The sequence below is a fragment of the Podarcis cretensis genome, assembly GCF_951804945.1.
Source record: "Podarcis cretensis genome assembly, chromosome: 12".
NCBI lineage: Eukaryota > Metazoa > Chordata > Lepidosauria > Squamata > Lacertidae > Podarcis > Podarcis cretensis.
In genome coordinates this window covers 23,539,032-23,559,113 of record NC_137181.1, presented here as the reverse complement: position 1 = coordinate 23,559,113, position 20,082 = coordinate 23,539,032, and the positions used below count along the sequence as shown (strand labels likewise).

The 20,082-nt window shown below is 38.9% G+C and overlaps 1 protein-coding gene across 6 annotated transcripts in view; it reads left to right on the top strand.

Annotated features, from left to right (window-relative positions):
* MLLT10 (MLLT10 histone lysine methyltransferase DOT1L cofactor) overlaps positions 1–20,082 on the top strand; it is a 106,961-nt gene that overhangs the window by 48,948 nt on the left and 37,931 nt on the right. For all 6 annotated transcript variants that reach the window (XM_079947828.1, XM_079947829.1, XM_079947831.1 and 3 more), the window contains 2 exons: positions 9,146–9,401; positions 13,869–14,438. In XM_079947828.1, the coding sequence (XP_079803954.1) occupies positions 9,146–9,401; positions 13,869–14,438 (826 nt within the window). The remainder of the gene's footprint in view (positions 1–9,145; positions 9,402–13,868; positions 14,439–20,082) is intronic.

The following is a 20,082-nucleotide window of genomic DNA, read 5'->3' as shown; positions in this document are numbered from 1 at the left end:
CATTAACCGCCTTGTGACCGCCTTGTGAACCCACCCAGTCAGTCCCTTCTGACTAGATCTCACAGGCCATGTTGGGCAAGGGGCAAGATAACATGTCTTTGGCTTGACCCTTTCAACCTTCCTACCCACGTTCTCAGGCTGCAATAACTCAAACTGATCTCACACAAAAATAACCAGATGGGTGTTCTAGACACCTCTACAGCAAAAAGAAACGAAGGAGAGTAGGAAGTATGGTCTCAAACCCAAAAGTCACTGGGAGTTTTCCAACTAATTTCTGTTAAGAGAAGACCCACTGAAATCAATGTTAATTGGTCTACTGTACATATGACTAACACTGGATACAACTCACAGATTATTGGACTCAAATCACTGCATTTCTGGGCTATATTTTTGATGCTGTAGAGTTCCTGTCCTTAGTCTACTTATGTGAGCTCGTAACACATCTTCTGCTTTGGCAGACATTTTATCCAGTAGGCTAAGTATCATTTTGGTTATTGTACCCACCCCCTCTTTGCTAAAAGAGTTGTACAGTACTGTCTCCATAACCTAGTGATCTTTAGGCAAAGATGATATCTAAAATAATTTTTTGCTTCCAGATTTTTTAAAAATAAAATCTTTGCAAGAAAATCAGCAGAAATATTGGCATTTGGGCATTGTTTTGTATGTCAAAATGTGTTCATATCTCTCACCTGAGGATCTTGTTTCTATGCAAGTTATGTGACTTACATATAAAAGGAACATTCAGAGATTTTTTTTTCCTTTGGTGCTTTAGGTCATATGGAGCTCCTATCTTTTGAAGGTTTCTTATGTAGGTAGTAGGCTTAAATTTATGTTTCTGTTCACAAAATGTGTTTCTAGATTTCATGGCTGTGGAGTTAGCTTTCTGATTCCAACACCATGTTGTTTGAACAAATTTGTAATATAAGCAGAAGTATAACTGGAAATTATACCCATATGAGTGTTTCCTAATGATACCCAAGGGGAAGATTCAGATACTTCTCTCTCAAGTGGTGTAGAGAAAATAGATTAAAACATTGGGTACTATTTCCCCCACTTTTTCATAAGTGTTCATCAAACTAGTCTGTGATGCTAGTCTGTAATGCAGTCACCTGACTATCTTAATCACCAGTATTTTCTCTCTTCATGGCCTTGTCCTTTTAGAAAGAAAGACCTAGCATTCCTCATGTCAAAGCAGCAAGTTCCGACACTGACCTTCCTTTTGTAACTGAAAATTCCTAAGTTTTAGAATCTCTTGCTGGATGACAGTTCTATAATTTATGTAGATGGGATTCCAGTATTCAAATGTGAATGCACTTACACAGTTGCGTGTTCTTTGCATTTCTCCCTACCAATTGGTTAAAAAATGTTTCTGGAGAGATAATAGCCAATTCAGAGACTCTCAAACACTCCACTGTTTTACAAGTACCTTGGTAATGGTTTAATAAAATGGCACTATTTTCTTTAGTTCTACAAACAGCTGATGGTTTCACTTTTAATATACTATAGTATATTAGCAGCAGCAAAAAATAAAATAAAATAAGAAGTAGTGTTTGGTATTTGACACCATAGAGAGAGAAAAATAGAATCAAGCAAAGATATTTGGGCTTATGGGGTAGCTCAGCACTGTGGTAGTTATTAGCATAGTATGAAGGGCAAACTACTGGATCACATTCCATAATGCAAGAATTAAAATATACTGAACTATAACCACTACGAGCATGTTTGGTAGAGACTTTTAACCAGGGATACAAGTTCTGTTCTGGAATTGCATCTTGAAGCTGGGCAAGTTATGTGTTGTGTGCTTTCATTGGATGAATCTTGTTCCTTTATTTTAAAGAACTGTTTAGGATGGGAGTAATTGGGATTGGGACCATGGCACAGGAGGAGAGGAGTTAATGCTTCCCCCATCATGGTCCTGACAAAAATGTTTTCCCTGAAGCTGATGCTTGTCCCAATGGGGAGCCTGTTCTTGACACCAATGACAGCCTTAGGTGGAGGAGTTGTTGGGCGAGAAGGTCAACTACTCTTTTCGGCATGCTGAGGTCCCCATCTTTATCCCACCCTCCACCCCAGCCAGCTGTTGCATCAAATAAAATAACTATACATGTTAATTGCAATATTTGCTTGTTGGCTTTTTCTCCTGAAAAAGGTGGAATATGGATGAGAAAATGCAATACAGTCATACCTTGGGTTACAGATGTTTCTGGTTGTGTTTTTTCGGGTTATGGACAGCCAAAACCCGGAAGTACTAGAATGGGTTACTTCTTGGTTTCGACGGTTGCACATGCGCAGAAGCGCTAGATTGTGCTTTGTGCATGCACAGAAGTGCCGAATCGCAACCTGCGCATGCGCAGACGTGCTGCTGTGGGTTGCGAATGCTGTGGGTGTTGAACATGCATCCCACATGGATCACGTTCGCAACCCGAGCGTCCACTGTACTTCATTTGGGAATAGTGAAGATGCTGGTGTTGTTGCTTAGTCGTTTAGTTGTGTCCAACTCTTCATGACCCCATAGACCAGAGCACGCCAGGCACTCCTGTCTTCCACTGCCTCCCGCAGTTTGGTCAAACTCATGTTTGTAGCTTTGAGAACACTGTCCATCCATCTCGTCCTCTGCCGTCCCCTTCTCCTTGTTCCCTCCATCTTTCCCAACATCAGGGTCTTTTCCAGGGTCTTTTCTCTTCTCATGAGGTGGCCAAAGTATTGGATCTGTCCTTCCAGTGAGCACTCAGGGCTGATTTCCTTAAGAATGGATAGGTTTGATCTTCTTGCAGTCCATGGGACTCTCAAGAGTCTCCTCCAGCACCATAATTCAAAGGAGGATAAATAATATCTAATGAAATGGCCAGATTCTTAAAATGTCCTAGGAAAGTGTCTGAGAAAGATGATTTGTAATTAGAAAGGCACTTTCTAGGTTTCAGCTAGGTTTCAGTCAGTAAGCACCCCCCCCCCCATTCCGCCCCCTGTTCTGGAATGCTAAGCTTTAATTTGTCACTTCTGAGGCTTCATGGAATTTTGCCACAATTTATTAGCTTTTTAAACCTATTATAAAATAGAAGTTGGTTTATAATTAGTCACAACTGAATCTGCTTACCTCACAAGACACCTAGAATAAACAATGGCTTGCCTGTTTGACGTCAGATGGTCCACAACTTTTTTTAAAAAAAGATAGATACTCAGAATAAAAACAAAATGCAATACAAAACTAGAGTAAGGCAGGCAATAAAAATAATGCCAGCAATTAAATGCAGCAGATTAAAACAGTCTTTAAAAGGTCTGGGAGAACATAAAGACATTTTCCTGGTTCCAAAGGATAGCAAAATAGCCACAGGTGAGCCTGTCTGAGGAGACATGGCATCCTTGCTGTAAAAGGCCTCTGGTTTCCCATTAGCCTCACCACATATGTCAAGGGCATCTAAAAGCATCATTTGCTGACCTACACATGGGAGGTTTAATGTAGGAAAATGCATTTGTTCAGCTACCCTGATTCTAAGCAATGTATAATGTACAACGTCTTCAAATACTTGTTGGCATCCGTCTGTCTTGAGAGACAATGGAGTGCATTTCCAGGAGCAAAGTCAAACTTCTGGAGAAGCACAGCACCTGCTGTGTTGGTAACTCATAACTGCTGCCTCCTGTGTTATGTTTGCTGCGTTAGAATCACAGAAGTGACCTCCCCGAGACGCAAGCCTGAGCAGTATGTATTGAGGTCTTGGGCTGCCCAAATGACAATACCCCCCCCCCCGCCTCGCTGATGTATTGCTCTGCTTTCCTTTGGACTATGTTTGGCACCAGCTTGGCTGTAGGAATTTCTGGAAGGAAGCATACAAGGTGCCATTGAACCGTCTTAGGGATTCTACTTCGGATTGGTGTAGGGTTTACTCCTGAGCCTTTTCTTCTGCCAAAGATGTTCTGCAAGGCAGTGGATGTCTAGGATCAGAATTTTCCTTCTTTTTGATGGGCTACCCTCCCAGAGAAGTCCCACCTGCCCCTCACTTCCCTCTACAGCTCATGCAGAAACTGCTTTCTTGACTGTTGGACCTACTATTGGTCTCATCCGCTCAATTTGCCGGAGCCTATCTTTGCATGCAGGGGAAGTCAGTAACTCAGCAAGGGTTTGAAACCCATGAGCTACCCTCACCTGGTTTAACCGACCAGTCAAAGCTGTTCCTCGGGTGCAGCTGCTATCGCATGCTGACAGCTTCTAGGAGTACTGAATATGTTTGTAGAAAAATGTGCGTTAAGTGTAAACAGCACCTGAGAAAACTGGCCAGAGCTAACCTTTTACGTGAAAGTTTATATTGCATTTCCAAAGTACATAACAAAATGTCACCCTTTTGAATTATACTGATTACTCTTTGTTGGTATTTATCACTTCTAAATTTGCTCTTGGATTCAGCTGGGTTTCATTTGGTTTAAAGAAAACATTCCCTTTATTTTATGGGATGAATGCTGATACATATAGAATCAAAATGGCACCTCACCCACCCACCCGAGAGGCAGCAGAAGACACAGGGGAACTCAGGTTTGCAGAAGTGCAGCATTAGAAATAAAAATAAAAGGGGACCAAGATCAGGAAATGGATTGTGTATACATGTGCACAACCATTTTCTGTCCTGACAGTTGCAGGAGGTGGGGAAGGAGAAGTATGGGCAGTAGTTCCACTGCCATCCGTACTCATTTGGGAGGCCAGACTTGCAATAACAGCTGCCACTGGAACTGTGCAAGCTATGAATGTCCTTCATTCTTCCTGTAACACATTTGCCTGTCCCAGATTTGAATGCAGATAGAGGAATGATGGAAATCCCTAAGGTGGGGCTTCTGGCATCTCCCTTAGAAATGAGACTGACTAGGTTGAGGAGAGTGTGTCAGCACAGCAGGCTGCTAAAAGAAATAGGAGGCCTCTGTCTCTGCCCAGTTAGAGCAAAAGATCATGGGTGGAGGCCTGATGATACCCTGTGGGAATTCCTCTGGGTGCTGCACCCATGGAACTGGAGAAACTCATATTTAATGTAAAATGCAGTAACTTTGATGAAGTTTAATCATCAGGTGTTAAGTTTAACATGGCTTCTACATGGTTTAATTTTATTAATTTCCCAAAGGGAAATGAGGACCTCAAATAAGTTCCAACATGGTACAAGTTTCTGAATAAAGCTTTCTTTCATTTGTCACTCATGAACATGCAACACCTTTGACCCTGTGGAAATACTAGAAAAAATAAATTTTCTCTATTATGTCTTTATTATATTGTATATGGCCACTTGCTACCTGTTTCACTAGGACTGCACAATATTTTTCTCAGGGGTATATTTTTAAAAACTTAATTAAAGATTCATATTTGGTGTTTTTCCAGAATGTGTGAAGTAAATTCGAATATATTTGGCCTTCATATTTAAGCAGTGATTTAATTTAATCAGTATGTGAAATGTGTTTATATTATTTGTGGAATGCTCTCCTCAGGGAGGTTCACCTGGTGCCATCATTACATGTCTTTAGGCGCTAGGCAAAAACGTTTCTCTTCATCCAGGTGTTTGGCTGATTAACATTCTATGGCTTTTTAAATGCGTTTGTGGGAGTGGGGTTATTGGTTTGTTTTTGTTTTATTATGTATTTTGCATTCTCATTTTGTATTTTAATGTTGTGAACTGCACTGGAATCTTCAGATGGAGAGTGGTATACAAATTTAAACAACAACAACTTTAAGTGGACAAAGTCCTTGTTGATACTTAATGAAGTGAAACCATACTGCACTTGTTTCACTGGCTTACGTCTGCCATTTTGAAAAAAATGTTTGAAGCATTTCCAAAAATGGCTTTTACAAAAAACAAACCCCAACCCCCAAACCCCATAGGAATTCTGTTGCAGAATTAGGGGTGCAATTCAGCCAGATTTAAGCACTTCAACTGAACTTCAATTAGAGAGCATTAAGGAGATGTTCAAATCTTTTCCATTAAAATGAATGAAACCTAAGTTTTGAATGGTTGGCTGAATTGTGTCCTGTTTTGGTTTTAAAAAAAAATGTTTGGCAAGAATTCATAGGGCTGTGAATGGTGTTTCATGCAAACACACATTTTCTTTTCTTTAAAAAAGGCCTGATTTGTACTGCAGCACCTGCTGTCCCTTTAAAAAAAAAATTGTACTTGAGAGTTGGGGAAGCCTTCTTGAGCAGTAGTTGATATGGTTCAAGGGTGTGCAGCTAGAAGGGAAAATATGCAATCCATTTGTGCATATATGGAAGTATTTTAGGCATGTGGGTTAAACCACAGAGCCTAGGACTTGCCGATCAGAAGGCCAGCTGTTCGAAACCCTGCGACGGGGTGAGCTCCCATTGCTCGGTCCCTGCTGCTGCCAACCTAGCAGTTCGAAAGCACGTCAAAGTGCAAGTAGATGAATAGGTACCGCTCCGGCGGGAAGGTAAACAGCGTTTCCATGCGCTACTCTGGTTCACCAGAAGCGGCTTAGTCATGCTGGCCACATGACCCGGAAGCTGTACGCCAGCTCCCTCAGCCAGTAAAGTGAGATGAGCGCCGCAACCCCAGAGTCGGTCACGACTGGACCTAATGGTCAGGGATCCCTTTACCTTTACCTTTACCTATAGAGCTCTATAGATCCTGGCCCATAACTACTAAATTTTTACCAGTAGAAAATCAGCTTGTCTCTGCATTAGTCTTTGATACTTCACCAGCAGTTCTATACCTTCTTATCTGGAACTAAGTTCTTGAAACTCTTAGGGAACTTCTGAATAGGCATCCATAGAATTGCACTGTTAGCACTATGATGTTTGAGATAAGCAACAACAATTTTTTATTTTAATTTTTATTGAACAACAAAGACAGATAGTACACATGAAGAGAAAAACAAACATTAACAACAAAATCATATAAGTTAAACGCAAGGAGTTTCATAATAAAGTCAAAAGAAAAATCAGGAGTGAATGAAATGGATACAGTTATAAAAGGGTTGTAAAACACAACTTAAATTGTACAATGAAGGAAATAGGAAAAAAGAAAAAGGTACTGCCTGTTTATGGACTGCCAAATAAATTTTTTTTGAAGGTTTGAATTTTGTATGATAAGCTTGTGTCTTACAAAAATATTTTCTCCAGTTAATTTAAGATTTAGTTACTGGCCTGTTGGCCGAAATATTGGGAAATAATAGAAAAAATTGGAGACAAATGGAGGTTGCAGAGCTTAGAGAAATTAAAGAATAAGGTGCAAGATTGGTTACACTACGCTCAAATTCAAGAGGTTTTTAAATTGGATAAAAAGATAGGATTCCAGGTGGAGAAGTCGAAATTAGAGACAGAACTGTTGGAACCAAAGACTAAGGTACTTTCGAGAATGTATAACTTGCTGCTTAAATGGAACACACAGGATGAGACTGTTAAATCAGCCATGATAAAATGGGCTCAGGATATTGGGTATAACATTATGTTTGAGGACTGGGAAAGGTTATGGACCACCGGAATAAAATTCATGGCATGTAATGCCTTGAAGGAGAATATTATGAAAATGATATACAGGTGGTACATGACCCCAGTCAAGCTTGCAAAAATATATCACCTGTCTGATAATAAATGTTGGAAATGTAGAGAGGCTGAGGGGACATTCTTTCACCTCTGGTGGACATGCCCAAAAGTGAGGGTCTTCTGGGAAATGATCAATAATGAACTAAAAAAGGTATTTAAATATACCTTCGTTAAGAAACCGGAGGCCTTCCTCTTGGGCATTGTCGGCCAGAAAGTGTCAAAGAAGGACAGAAGTTTCTTTATGCATGCGACAACAGCAGCAAGAATACTTATTGCAAAGTATTGGAAGACACAAGACTTGCCCACACTGGAAGAGTGGCAGACGCAATTGATGGATTATATGGAATTGGCTGAAATGACTGGCAGAATCCGAGACTTGGGAGAAGAAACAACGGAAGAGGACTGGAAGAAGTTTAAGGACTATTTACAAAAACAATATAAGTTGTATGAATGTTAAGTATCTGCACGATTTAGAAAATCTCAGTTCCAGCAAATAGATTTTGTAAAATAGAAAATTAAGTTATAAGTAAGAAAAGGTCGATATTTAAGGCAACAATATGTTTAAATTTAAGGTATGAGTAACTGATAAAAATTATCTTAAATTTAGAAGTATAATATTTGGAAAGTACAAAATAAGGTATGAAACAAGGTAATAATTTGCTGATATTTTTAATATAAATAATGCAGGGTAAAGGAGATGTGAGGAAGTCCAGTTAGTTATATATATAAAAAATTGTATTGAATGGTTGGTTTTTTTCTTTTTCTTTTTTCTTTTTTATTTCCTTCTTTCTATATTGTTTTTTGGTGTATTTGTTCTGGCTTTTTTGTGTACTATTTTTTGGTGAAGGGATCTTGTATGTATATTGTGTACTATGAAAATTTAATAAAATATTTTAAAAAATAAATAAATTAAGATTTAGTTACTAATTTTTAAATGACAAGCAGCACTGCAGACAAAAATCCATACATGTGTTAATGAATACCGGTATGTATAAATATTGGTGTAAATTTATTGTATTTCATCATATTGTATTTTCTTTTATACATTGTACAGAAAATTAAAAATTACCTTTCAAATTACAATAGTCTGAACAACCTAAAGGAAAAAAGCTATCTTACAAAAGCTTATATCTGCAAATCTGAGGCAATAAAGATTAACTTACAGAATAACCTGTTGTTACATGTTGCAAAAGCATACATTTCAGCAGGAACTAGTGTCTGGAAAAATAGCTGACATTTTTTTGTATTTAATAAATAGAAGTATCATGATTAAGTGTAAGGGGAGGCCAGTATGTGCACTTCTACTAATTGCTGCAATCTGATGCTTGCAAAACTGACAGCTGATATCTTGCTGATATATTAGTAAGCGTATTTTGTTCTTTATACTTCCCTGTCAGTTTAATATTTTTTTTTAAACCCACCTTTAAAGTGCTCAGTTATTTTAAGTGGCAACTTTATAACATAGTTAGCTTTAACTTTCTCTATGCTGTTTTAGAATGTTGGGACACATCTATGTTTCTGAATTGAAACAACATTGTGTGTCTTTTGGAGTACAGTTAATTTATTGTGGTCTAACTGTCTCTCTCAACTTCCTCTTTCCCACTTCAATACTGTTAGACTTACACAAGCACTACCAACAACTCTATGACAGGCTCCTTGAAGAGGCTGGAAGATACCGCAGCTCGCTTTACAAATGCAAATTTCCAGGAAGTGTCTGCACATGCTTCAAGTGGTAAAGATGTTTCAGAGGCCAGAGGTTCAGAGAGCAAAGGGAAGAAGTCCGCAGGTCATAATTCAGGTCAGAGGGGAAGAAAGCCTGGTGGTGGAAGGACTCCTGGAGCTCCGGTGTCAGCAGCTTGTACTTTTCAGCAAGGTATTATTCAAGAATACTATATAACTTCCATGACTGCCAAGAATTAAATAGGTTAAAAACTTTGCAAATTTAGATGGACTTTTCTATGTATTATATTTGATCAATGCAACAACTGAATTGTATGCTAATTTAGTTGAGAGAAAATGTTTTGGGACAGCTAGCAGAAGTAATGCATCTTTTCTTGAAATAGATAAGTACTATTATTATGATTAGAATATTCCTTTCCAGGAATATTTTTATATCTATTAAATATAACCATCTGCGGGGATGAACCCTGTTTTTCCAGCTAAGACACAGGCAAATGATTTTGTATTCATACAGTCTTTCAGGTTGTGGATTACATTTAATCAATCACTACATTTCTTTAGTCAGCATGCAGTAACACTTTTTTTTAAAGCAAACTGTTCATACTACTTACTAAATAATGGACAGTCTACAATCAATGGTTGTTTAAATGGTGATATTTTAATATTTGACACCGTATTTAGCTCACTTCATTCTAGTTATCCTTTCCATATGTTATGATCCACTCTTTTTGCACACAGATACCCTAATGTAGTTATGGATTTCTTCTGCCACGACAGAAGAATCAGGCAACTATGATTAATACTAACCTCTGAATCATGTTTTTCAAAGCCATGATTTCAAATAATTGCTTGAAACCTAGCTGTAACATACAACTAACTATGGTTGTACTATAATAGAGGAGAGAATCTTTTGTGTAGGTGAGAATAAGCAATCCAGACTTGATTTGATTTTCCAACTCATGGTGTGGAGGATCATCTGAATTAAGCCAAAGTCACCCTGGGTCTCTGCTGATGAACCTAAGAGTTCCAGGCCTATCACTCCCCATTCCCTCCTACGAGCAAACAGTTTTTGCAAACTTCCTGTGGTATTTCTTTCTGTTCCTCTTACTTTAGTTTTTGGGAGATGGGGGATAGCTCAGTTAGTAGAGCATGAGACTCAATCTCAGGCTTGTGGGTTTGAGCCCTACGTTGGGCAAAAGATTCTTGCATTGCTGGGAGTTGGACTAGATGATCCTCGTGGTCCCTTCCAACTCTTCATTTCTACAATTCTCCTTCCTCAATTTTCTGTGACGCTATAAAGTAGAAACAGCCCCTTCCATGCCTGTTTTTCCACCCCTGCAGTTATTCAGTATACCTGGGCTTTATTCCAGACAGCTGGTACAGGTGGGAAGCCAAAATACCTTGGCATCTCTTCCAGATTCAAAACAGCCTGTTTGAAAAGTAGTTGTTGCCTGTCCTGGGCTTGTGGGGAAAAGACAATAGATCAAACAGCAGATAACATGCTTGTAGAAGGTCCCAGTTTCCATCCCTGGTATCTCCAGTTACACAGGCTGTAGAGCTTGGGAAAGACCATCGCCAGATGCTGCTAGTTAGGGTGGACAATATTGGGTAGACAGTATTAGTCATGGTGGACCAAATCGTCTGGCTCTGTATAAGGCAGCTTTTCATAGGTTCAAGTGGGCTAGAAAGGTGAATACCAAGTGTGTGTTAACACATACAAAAATCTAATCCTTCCTAATGGATTTTGCTTATATTATCCACATTATATACAGGACATAAACTGCCTAGTATAAGATATAAATGCAAAACACATGCACATTTCCAGTGCAGTTCTGTGCATGTTTACTCAAAAATAAGTCCCACTATGTTCAATATGACTAACTCTCAGGTAAGCATGCATAGGATAGTAACCTGAGTGTACTTGAGATAAATACTGATATTTAAGTACAATAAGAAATACTGTTTGTAATCATGCATAGCTCTCTAAATGAAATGTGAATGTCAGCTTCCTTTGGGGCAGTACGAACAATTTTTCTTCTTTATTCTTGTTACACTTGAGACTATTCCTTTAGATATTGAGCAGGATTACCTTGTGGTGATTTTCTGTTGTATTTTCTATAATATCTGCCCTCAACTTGCAAAAACATTACACAGTATGGGAGCATGTTGGAATAAAGACAAAAGGATTAGTGCTCAAACAAGGAAGAAATTAGACATGTAAGAAAAGCTGTCTTGGCCATTTTCCTCAATATAGTGTCCTAATTTTCTCCTTCTGTTGAATGTCAACCTATATTTTAGAAGTGTATTGGGAACACTTGGCTTCAAATACCCTGATTAGCAGTTACAGTGGTGCCCCGCAAGACGAATGCCTCGCAAGACGGAAAACCCGCTAGACGAAAGGGTTTTCCGTTTTGGAGGTGCTTCGCAAAACAAATTTCCTATGGGCTTGCTTCGCAAGACGAAAATGTCTTGCAAGTTCCTGCGGGGTTTTTTTCCTCCCCCCCCCTTTTTCTAAGCCGCTAAACCGATAAGCCGCTAATAGCGCTAATAGCGCTAATCCGCTAAGCCGTCAATGGGCTTGCTTCGCAAGACGAAAACAGATTAATTTCACCTTGCGAGGCACCACTGTATTTACTGGCAGGCTACTTTGCCATTGGGCTAGACAGTTATACCCACTTTCCCGGTTTCCCTCCATGCTACCTTAAATATGGGAGCTGGTAGGAAGCGAACAGGGATTAGAGGCTTCCCTCTCTTCTTAATGTACCTGATGTTCTCCTTATGATTCTCCTTTTGTGGGGAGGAGTTAGGAGGAAAAGATTGGAGTGCACCTCTGACAAGTGTGTGTCTTAAGTCATTTATGCACTTCTTCTTCTTCTTCTTCTTCTTCTTCTTCTTCTTCTTCTTCTTCTTCTTCTTCTTTTTATTCTTATTCAATTTATACCCCACCTTTCTATCATCAAGGTGGTATGGATAGTTTCCCCCTTTCACGTTTTATCCTTGCAACAATTGTTGAGTTTCTGGGGTATGGGTGTGCCTCCTAGTGCAGCACTCTACATCACACTAGTTGTCAACCTAACTTATCTTTCCTTTATATGAAGCTGTTTCAAGACACCTAAAAGGGAGGGAATGGTTTGGCAGCTGTGAAATCATTTGCCACTCTCTTCTGTCATATAAAATATAATGCATTTCATCATGTTATTCAGAAACTTTATCTTATTGTCTGGCACCTGGAAGCTTTTTTAAAATTTGCATTATGCTGTTCAGTCACATTATCTCCTGAGTTTCTGTAGATTTTGCATTTTACTGTTGTTTTCAGAATCTGGTTTATCTTATTATTTAATTTTTGATTTGTGTATAATTGTATAGTGTAACATGTGCAGTTTTTTATGGTCCTGCCTTTTTACATTTTTGTCTTGGCCTAAGGCCCACCAGCTGCCAACCCCTTTTCGTCCAGCAAGGAATTACTGCATGCTGTAATTTTTGTTAGTCCAGCATCCTGTTCTCACAGTGGCCAGCTGGTCATGCTAATCATACCAAAATTAACTGTGCTTAATCTTAGCTGCTTTGTTGCAAGAAACTATGGTTAAGAGTAACCACAGTTTAGAGTGGCAAACTCTAGTTAATCTACAATGCAGTCTAAAGTTTCTGAGCTCCTAATAGAGGGAGAAGGGAAAATTATATGAGATTGAGACTTGTTATTGTAATCCCTCAGTTGACTGTAAATTTCTGAGGAGCCAAGTAGGGACTTTGCAAGACCTGGCAGTCACTGATTGAGTCCCAGGATCACAGTTATAATGCTAAACTATGGTTTGTCATGACATCTGAACCATCTCTTTTCACTTTTTACAGTTATGTTCATCTGCCTCTGTACTGAAAGCATTTGAAATATATGCAAAGTATTTCAAAAGGCATTCAATACAATGCTCATGTTTATTGTAGGAATATTCTTTTCCTATTGGAAAGCTTTGTGATTAATTTTCAGTTATTTTGAGACTTATTTATTATGGTTTTGCTGAAACTGGTAGAACTAATAATTAGAAGCGAACATATTGGCCATGTTTGGATTACATTTTCTGATAAATGTTTTGTTCATACAGATTTGCCTTGTGGGGAATTAGTCAGTGCCATCTAGAAAGGGCAAGTCAGAGTGATAGAAACAGGGATAAACTTAGGGCACACTGCCATCCCCGCATCCCCCCAGTTACCCTGACATCTTTTCTGCCCCAGGGCAGTTGTGGCTGAGAAATTATATTCTAGAGGATTTTCATTGGCACGATATCATAAAACAGTTTTATAAAACAATTTGAACATAGGTGCCAAAGTTGAATTACAGAGTGATAAGAACCTCTACTTTGTGATTTACTTGGGCTTTATCCATTTTATTAGTGCAGTCTCAGTCATTACTGTCCAGGCCAATAAAGAGCTGAAAGAAATGAAGGTTGGCTGGGAATATGAGAACATAACATGTGCTGTAACTTTGCCACTTTCCTGCCCCTTTTAGATGGCACAAAGACCAGAGTAAAACTCTTATAGAACACAAACAGCAAAGCTGCTGTAACTTCTTGTTTGCCAACAAGATACATGTGCTAATTGTATTGCTGTGCTTACACATTTGCCAGTTTATTTTATTTTTAACACTCTTTTTTGTCCTTTTCTCCAGGAAGTTTTTTGGGAACTCCTAGTAGTATAAAGTCATCTTCCGGAAGTTCAGTTCAGTCTCCCCAGGACTTTTTGAGTTTTACAGACTCGGATCTACGTAATGACAGCTATACTCATTCCCAGCAGACATTGTTGACCAAAGATGTACATAAAGGAGAGACTGGAAGCCAGGAAGGGGGTGTGAATTGTTTTACTTCCTTAATTGGTCTTCCTTCAACCTCAACTATTGCCTCCCAGCCTAATATTTTTGACAGCTCACCTGGAGAGTTGGGTAATTCAAGCCTTACATCAACAGGATACAAGCGTGTTCAGTCCTCTGGGACAGAAGATGAAACTGTAAAGGAAAAGAAGCGGAAAGGAAATAAGCAGTGTAAACATGGGCCTGGTAGGCCAAAAGGAAATAAAAGTCAGGAGAATATTTCCCACCTATCGGTTTGTTCTGCCTCCCCAACATCATCTGTGGCATCTGCTGCAGGAAGTATAACCAGTTCTAATTTGCAAAAATCTCCAACGTTGCTTAGGAATGGAAGTCTACAAAGTCTCAGTGTTGGCTCCTCCCCTGTTGGTTCAGGTAGGCATATGTTTTACTTTAGAAATCAAAAGTTTGAGTATATAATATAACATGGAACTTATGGTCTCAATGATCATATACATTCAGTCTAAGTTGATGCCCCCTAAACTGGCTATCTTGAAAACAGAAAAATTAACACACACCCCATCACACTATACACCTGCTTGGAATAATGACTAACAAAGATTGAACTTAAAATTCTTATAACTAGAAACAAACTGAGGTCTCATCCAATAATGCCTGTTAAGAAAATGTGTAATGACTTTCTTTGCTTTTTATTAATATTCTCAGTGTTTCACGAGGATTCCTGATAGACACATCCAAAGATAATTGTTTTGTTCTGTAATGGCATTTGGCTTTGCTATTCAAGTTTTATTTAAAAAAAAAATCAAAATTAAAGTTTTGCAAATAGTTGAAAAAGTAAAGGTGACATGTGCTTAGTTTTCTTCAGCATTCTTGAAAACTGTTTCTGCAGTCACCTTAACAGGGCTAGTGGGTGTCTGTTACAGGTCTCTTTTTCGGTGCTACTTATGTTTAGGCCACTAAAGACCCATTTCAAGAATTCCTAGGATTGAATACCTGAACTTGGCTTTGGATTGAGGGGTTTAGAATACCAGGTGCTGTGATTTTTTATTTTTTTTTAAGGTGTAGAATCCTTAGAAATGTTAGAATTTCAGTGCAAGACTATAAACTAGAAAGCCTTTATGGAGGCATGAAATAATTTCTTAACTGGATGGGTTTTAGGTATACTTTATAGAGGCACCACAAAAAGACATTTCCTACAGTTTGTGTCCAAATATTTAATCAGTGGTGTTGGATGGAAAAATTCCCACAGTTATATTTTCCCATGGAACACTTTTCAGATTGAGGTATGCATTAGTTTCTAAAATTAACTAGCAATGTAATTAATTTGACTATTTGGAGAACTTTTCAGATATTTAAACAGTAAGTAAAATTATTACGACTTTTTAATTTTTATTTAACCAGGTCAGACTTACTTGGTTCAGATACCCTTTGATTTAAGATAGATGAATTTATTTTTTGGATTTCAAGATTTTCCAGAAAATTCACTACTGTTTCCAATAAGAGATTTCCAACAAGCCAGGATATATTTTAATGGAAAAAAGACTAGGGGAATATAGTAGCAGAAGGTAACAGCTATTTGAATTCCTCTTTCTGGCTTGCAAACAAGCGGATATTTTGTAACTGGGAAGCAGCTACCAAAACTGCTGTTATTTTAAGCGTACAGTTTCCTTTACTCTAGAATGAAAGCAGTCAACAGCATTGTGTGGCTTTTTAACAGGCATTATCTTTCCTGGATGTGCTGTTTCTTCCTTAAAATTCCAACCACTTCCCTGATAATTGCAACTGTAACTTTTAAAGAATGATTTAAATATCCTGTGTATGTGAGTTTGAACTTTCTCTCCAAAACTATTCTTCCTCCAACTCTTTATTTCTTGCCTATCAAACTTTAAAAATGTTTCTGCACAGGAAGTCACTGTTGGCTATTCTTGCTTAACAGTTCTTGAAGAACATAGAACTTTAAGGGGGGGGGACCTGACATTTGTGTGTATTTTAGTTTGGGCACATAAAGTAAATTGATGTGGGGAATTTGAAAAGTATGCAGAAAGTACAAGGTCTGTTACACTGCCAGCATCCCCTCCAATTTGTGACAGCCTTGATATTTAAAATGTCTTTATGTATGCAACGTTTAGCACTTTCAGGCACACTGGCAGGATTGAGCAACAACACAGTGTTGTTACCCCTCTATTATATTTGGAAATGTTATCATTGGAATATGGTCTTTGGGAGCAGAAAGCCCTTTGGGATATAGCTCGATTCATCAAGTACCTATGCAGGAACTATATCAGTTAAGCAGGATCAACACTGCTTTGAAAACAACATACAAGGGGACCTTCAGCTATCATCTGCACTATATTTTCCATATATTTTCCAATCAGTGGCGTAGCGTGGGGGGTGCTGGGAGGCTGGCCGCACCGGGCGCAACATCTGGGGGTTAGGGTTAGGGGGCGCAAATCCACGGGTTATGGGGCGCAAATTACTTGCCTTGCCCTGGGTGCTGACAACCCACGCTACGCCACTGTTTCCAATGAAATATGAAACAGGATACAATCCACGAGATTTGGTCTAATAATGTGATGAATTTGGAAATCAACCATTTGAGAATTTCAGAGATGTTGTATTGTTACATACAGTGGCTATTAGTCATGTTTATATATCTATTTCACATGCAGTCTTGCTTGTCCACTCCTAAATCACGCATACAAGTCTTTGTAGTCATGAAACACATGAAACATGAAAGTGGTAAAGGAAATGACAATTGAGAAAATGCAAATAAAAAATGTGGGGATGGTCCATAGAGTGCTGAGTGCTTCCTACATGGGAATTACTGTGATGATTGGCACTCCAAAGTTCTATACTTGTTAGAGATCATAAGAGGTTGGCGTGGAAAGGCCACCTTCAGAAGGCCAACATACAAATGTAGAAATCAGTGCATGGCTATAAGAACATAAGAGCCTGGTGATTCAGGCCAGTGACCCATCTAGTCCAGCATTTTGTTCTCACAGTGGCCAAACAGATGCTTGTATGATGTCCTTGAAATAGAAGCAAGTAGGAGAAATACTGCATGCCAACAGCAATTGTATATATAACAACTTGAATTTATAGAGGATAATTTTACCCCCTCTTGTTTTTAGTAGTTTTTTAAATCCTTGTACAGCATCTTGAGTGTGCTAATGTGTTCCATATGTGTTTCATTTTCTGCTACTACAACTTCCACCATTCAGGTTTGTAGGCATACATGAACTATTTCTAGCAAAACAGCTCTGAATACACTTGTAGGCATAATGATTGAAATTCCTGCATGCCCACTAATGTTTCACAAGAGTAGGCCTTATGTTGTGCAGAGTGGAGGCTGGAAATCCAGTTTTGCCTAGCTGTGTTTTCATTGCAGCATCAGTTGTGGGACAGGGTAGGGTGGAGGAGTTTCTGTGGTTTTCAAATATTCCATCTTACTTGCCAGATATTCCACCCCAAATCCTGCCTTTACTAATTAGTCTAACACCAGGTACACTCTGTGACACAAAATAGTGATTCTGTTTATATACTCCCAACTGGCTTCCTAATTGACTGAGCTTGCTGAGGTGTTCTAAGAAATGGTTTTGTGGACCCCTCAGACTGGGGAATGTCAGAAGAAACAACTTGGGGCTTAATGGCTACCTTGGAGCTCTCCCAGTGTATAGTTGGGCAGGTACATAGCAGGTGCCCCAGATTTGATACTCTCTGCTGATAGGATGTTGGTGATCTTATAGTTAGGAATATTTTGACTCCTTTTTTGTCGTTAACAGGTAAACATCTGGTGAGGATTGGCGTTTCAGCACCTTAGTTATTTGTAAACAATGGCAGAGAGATTAAAATTTTCTGTTCCTGGTGGCTGATGGTTTTCAGAAAGCTCAATGGAAGTTTTCAGTTGACTAACAAACATGACTAACCTTTGGAACAGGGAATCAGTTCAGGTGATTGCCATTATTTGCTTGCTGGAGCTGATTCTTGAAGAGCTGAGACTAATGAGGCAGTTAGGATGATAGCACAAATGCTATCCTAATGAGGCAGTTAGGATGATAACACAAATGCAGAGCTTTTCATTGCTGTTAGAGATATCTCATAACCAGGTTAGAAATGTGATCATGGGAGATCCTCAGTAATTTACTGTGGTTATTTGCAAGGCACTTAAGAGTTCCTGATATCCTTTCTATCTTGGGCAGTACAATGTGTACATGTCTGCTATTCAACACATCCACTGCATCCATTAGTAGGCTTGTTTGGGTGGGTTGCAGTTTTGTCACCCAAGGATGTGTACAAGATTCTTGGAGTGCTTAGGCCTACCACCTGCTTGCCCTAATATAGCTCATTTTGGCTGATTAGACTTAGCTGATTAGACTTAGCTTAGCTTAGGGGTATTACTTAAAAAATGGTGCCATTCAATTAATGTCCCCCAAGGAAATGTGGGGATACTGCCCACATTTTTGTAAGAGAGAATGATAAAACGTTAAGTGGATGAGGAAACCTTTTCCTCAGTCCCTTAGACCAGAGTTTCCCAAACTTATTATTCCGCCCCCCTTTCAGTAAAAAAAAATACTCAGTGCCCCCCTGGAAATCTACCTTTTTAAAATAAACAAACAGAAAGATGTATCTATATTTCTTCCTATGTCCTAGACCTAGAACATAGTAAAAAAAAGATGTTGTAAATAAGATATTGAAGCCTGAAATTATAAATAGGCAGGCAAGCTGCAATCCACTTCCTGGGCCTTGGTGAAGCTGAAAAGGGCTCAAAGCCCGGGAAAACTCATCACCTCCAGCACATCCACTAGATCCAGGGGAGGCATCGTTGCTGTCCTGCAACAGTGTTGCAGGACAGCAACAGATGAAACGTGACACTGAAGTGTAGTAGAAAATTTTCGGAACTGATGCCTAGAATTGCTACTAGGCCAGATGGGGTGAATTAATTTACATGTAATCTTCATACTAGGAGATGTTGATGATGGATGGCCCAGTCTTGTAAATGTTTTGCCTGTTCTAAAGGGGGCCATACTACCCAGTAGGAGCAGTTTTGCAGATTGGATGGCTAGGTGGCATCTGTATCCAGGTCTACCTTTGTCACATGTGCCTTTTTTGGGGGAAATAATCTAGCCACTATTATATATGTTCTGGTAACTTCAAACTATTCTATGTGCTGCACATGAAGCAGCCACTGCAGATTTTGAAAAGTTCCGAACTGGCTAAAAACATGGTAGTTGGAGGATAGATACCAGGAACATATTGCATCAGTATTAAAATAATGTCACTTGTTGCTACTTACCGTTTGGGTACTACTTTTTACCTTCAATGCCCTAAACATTTGGGAGCACTTTTCCCATACCATCCATGCCATAAACTTAGATTGTCTTCTGCTCTAGTGCCCCAGCCATCAGAAGCTAGGTTTATGGGGCTCTCTCAATAGTGGTACCCTCCTTTTGAACTCTCCAAAGAGCAGTCTCTCTTGCTGCTGCCTTGTTGATCTGGGAGACCAAAAGGTGGGATATAAACTTAGTACAAGTCTGAACAGGCAGTTGGGTTATGATGTGTCATTTCTTCAGTTTTCTATAAGTACTTCAGTTCCCAGAAATAGCTCTTGCTTAAAGTGTAAATGGCAACTGCCTTTTTGTAAATATTTCTTAAGAAAATAAAAGTTAAGACGCCTTCTTAGGATCAATCATCGTTGAGCATCTGGAATCAATTTACCACAGAACACATTCCTGGTAGCTCATTTGCAAGATAGCAATCAGCCCTTAACTTCAAAAAGCCTGTTTAAAAAGTTGTTGAGGAAGAAAAAACAAAATATGTTGTTTGAGGTTTATAAAGGAAAATTAAGACTCCATATAAAGATGATTTTGGATGCTATATAATATCTCCTGTGATGCTAAACATTGGTATTAAATATTCAAAATGGTGAATGTTCAGGTTTATTCAGACAAGGGTATGTGTAGGGAGAAAAAAAATACAAAAGCACCCAAGCTGGTATTTTGAGCAATATTTACATTCACAACAAGCAGAGGAAAATATATTTCAAACAGTGATGCTTGAA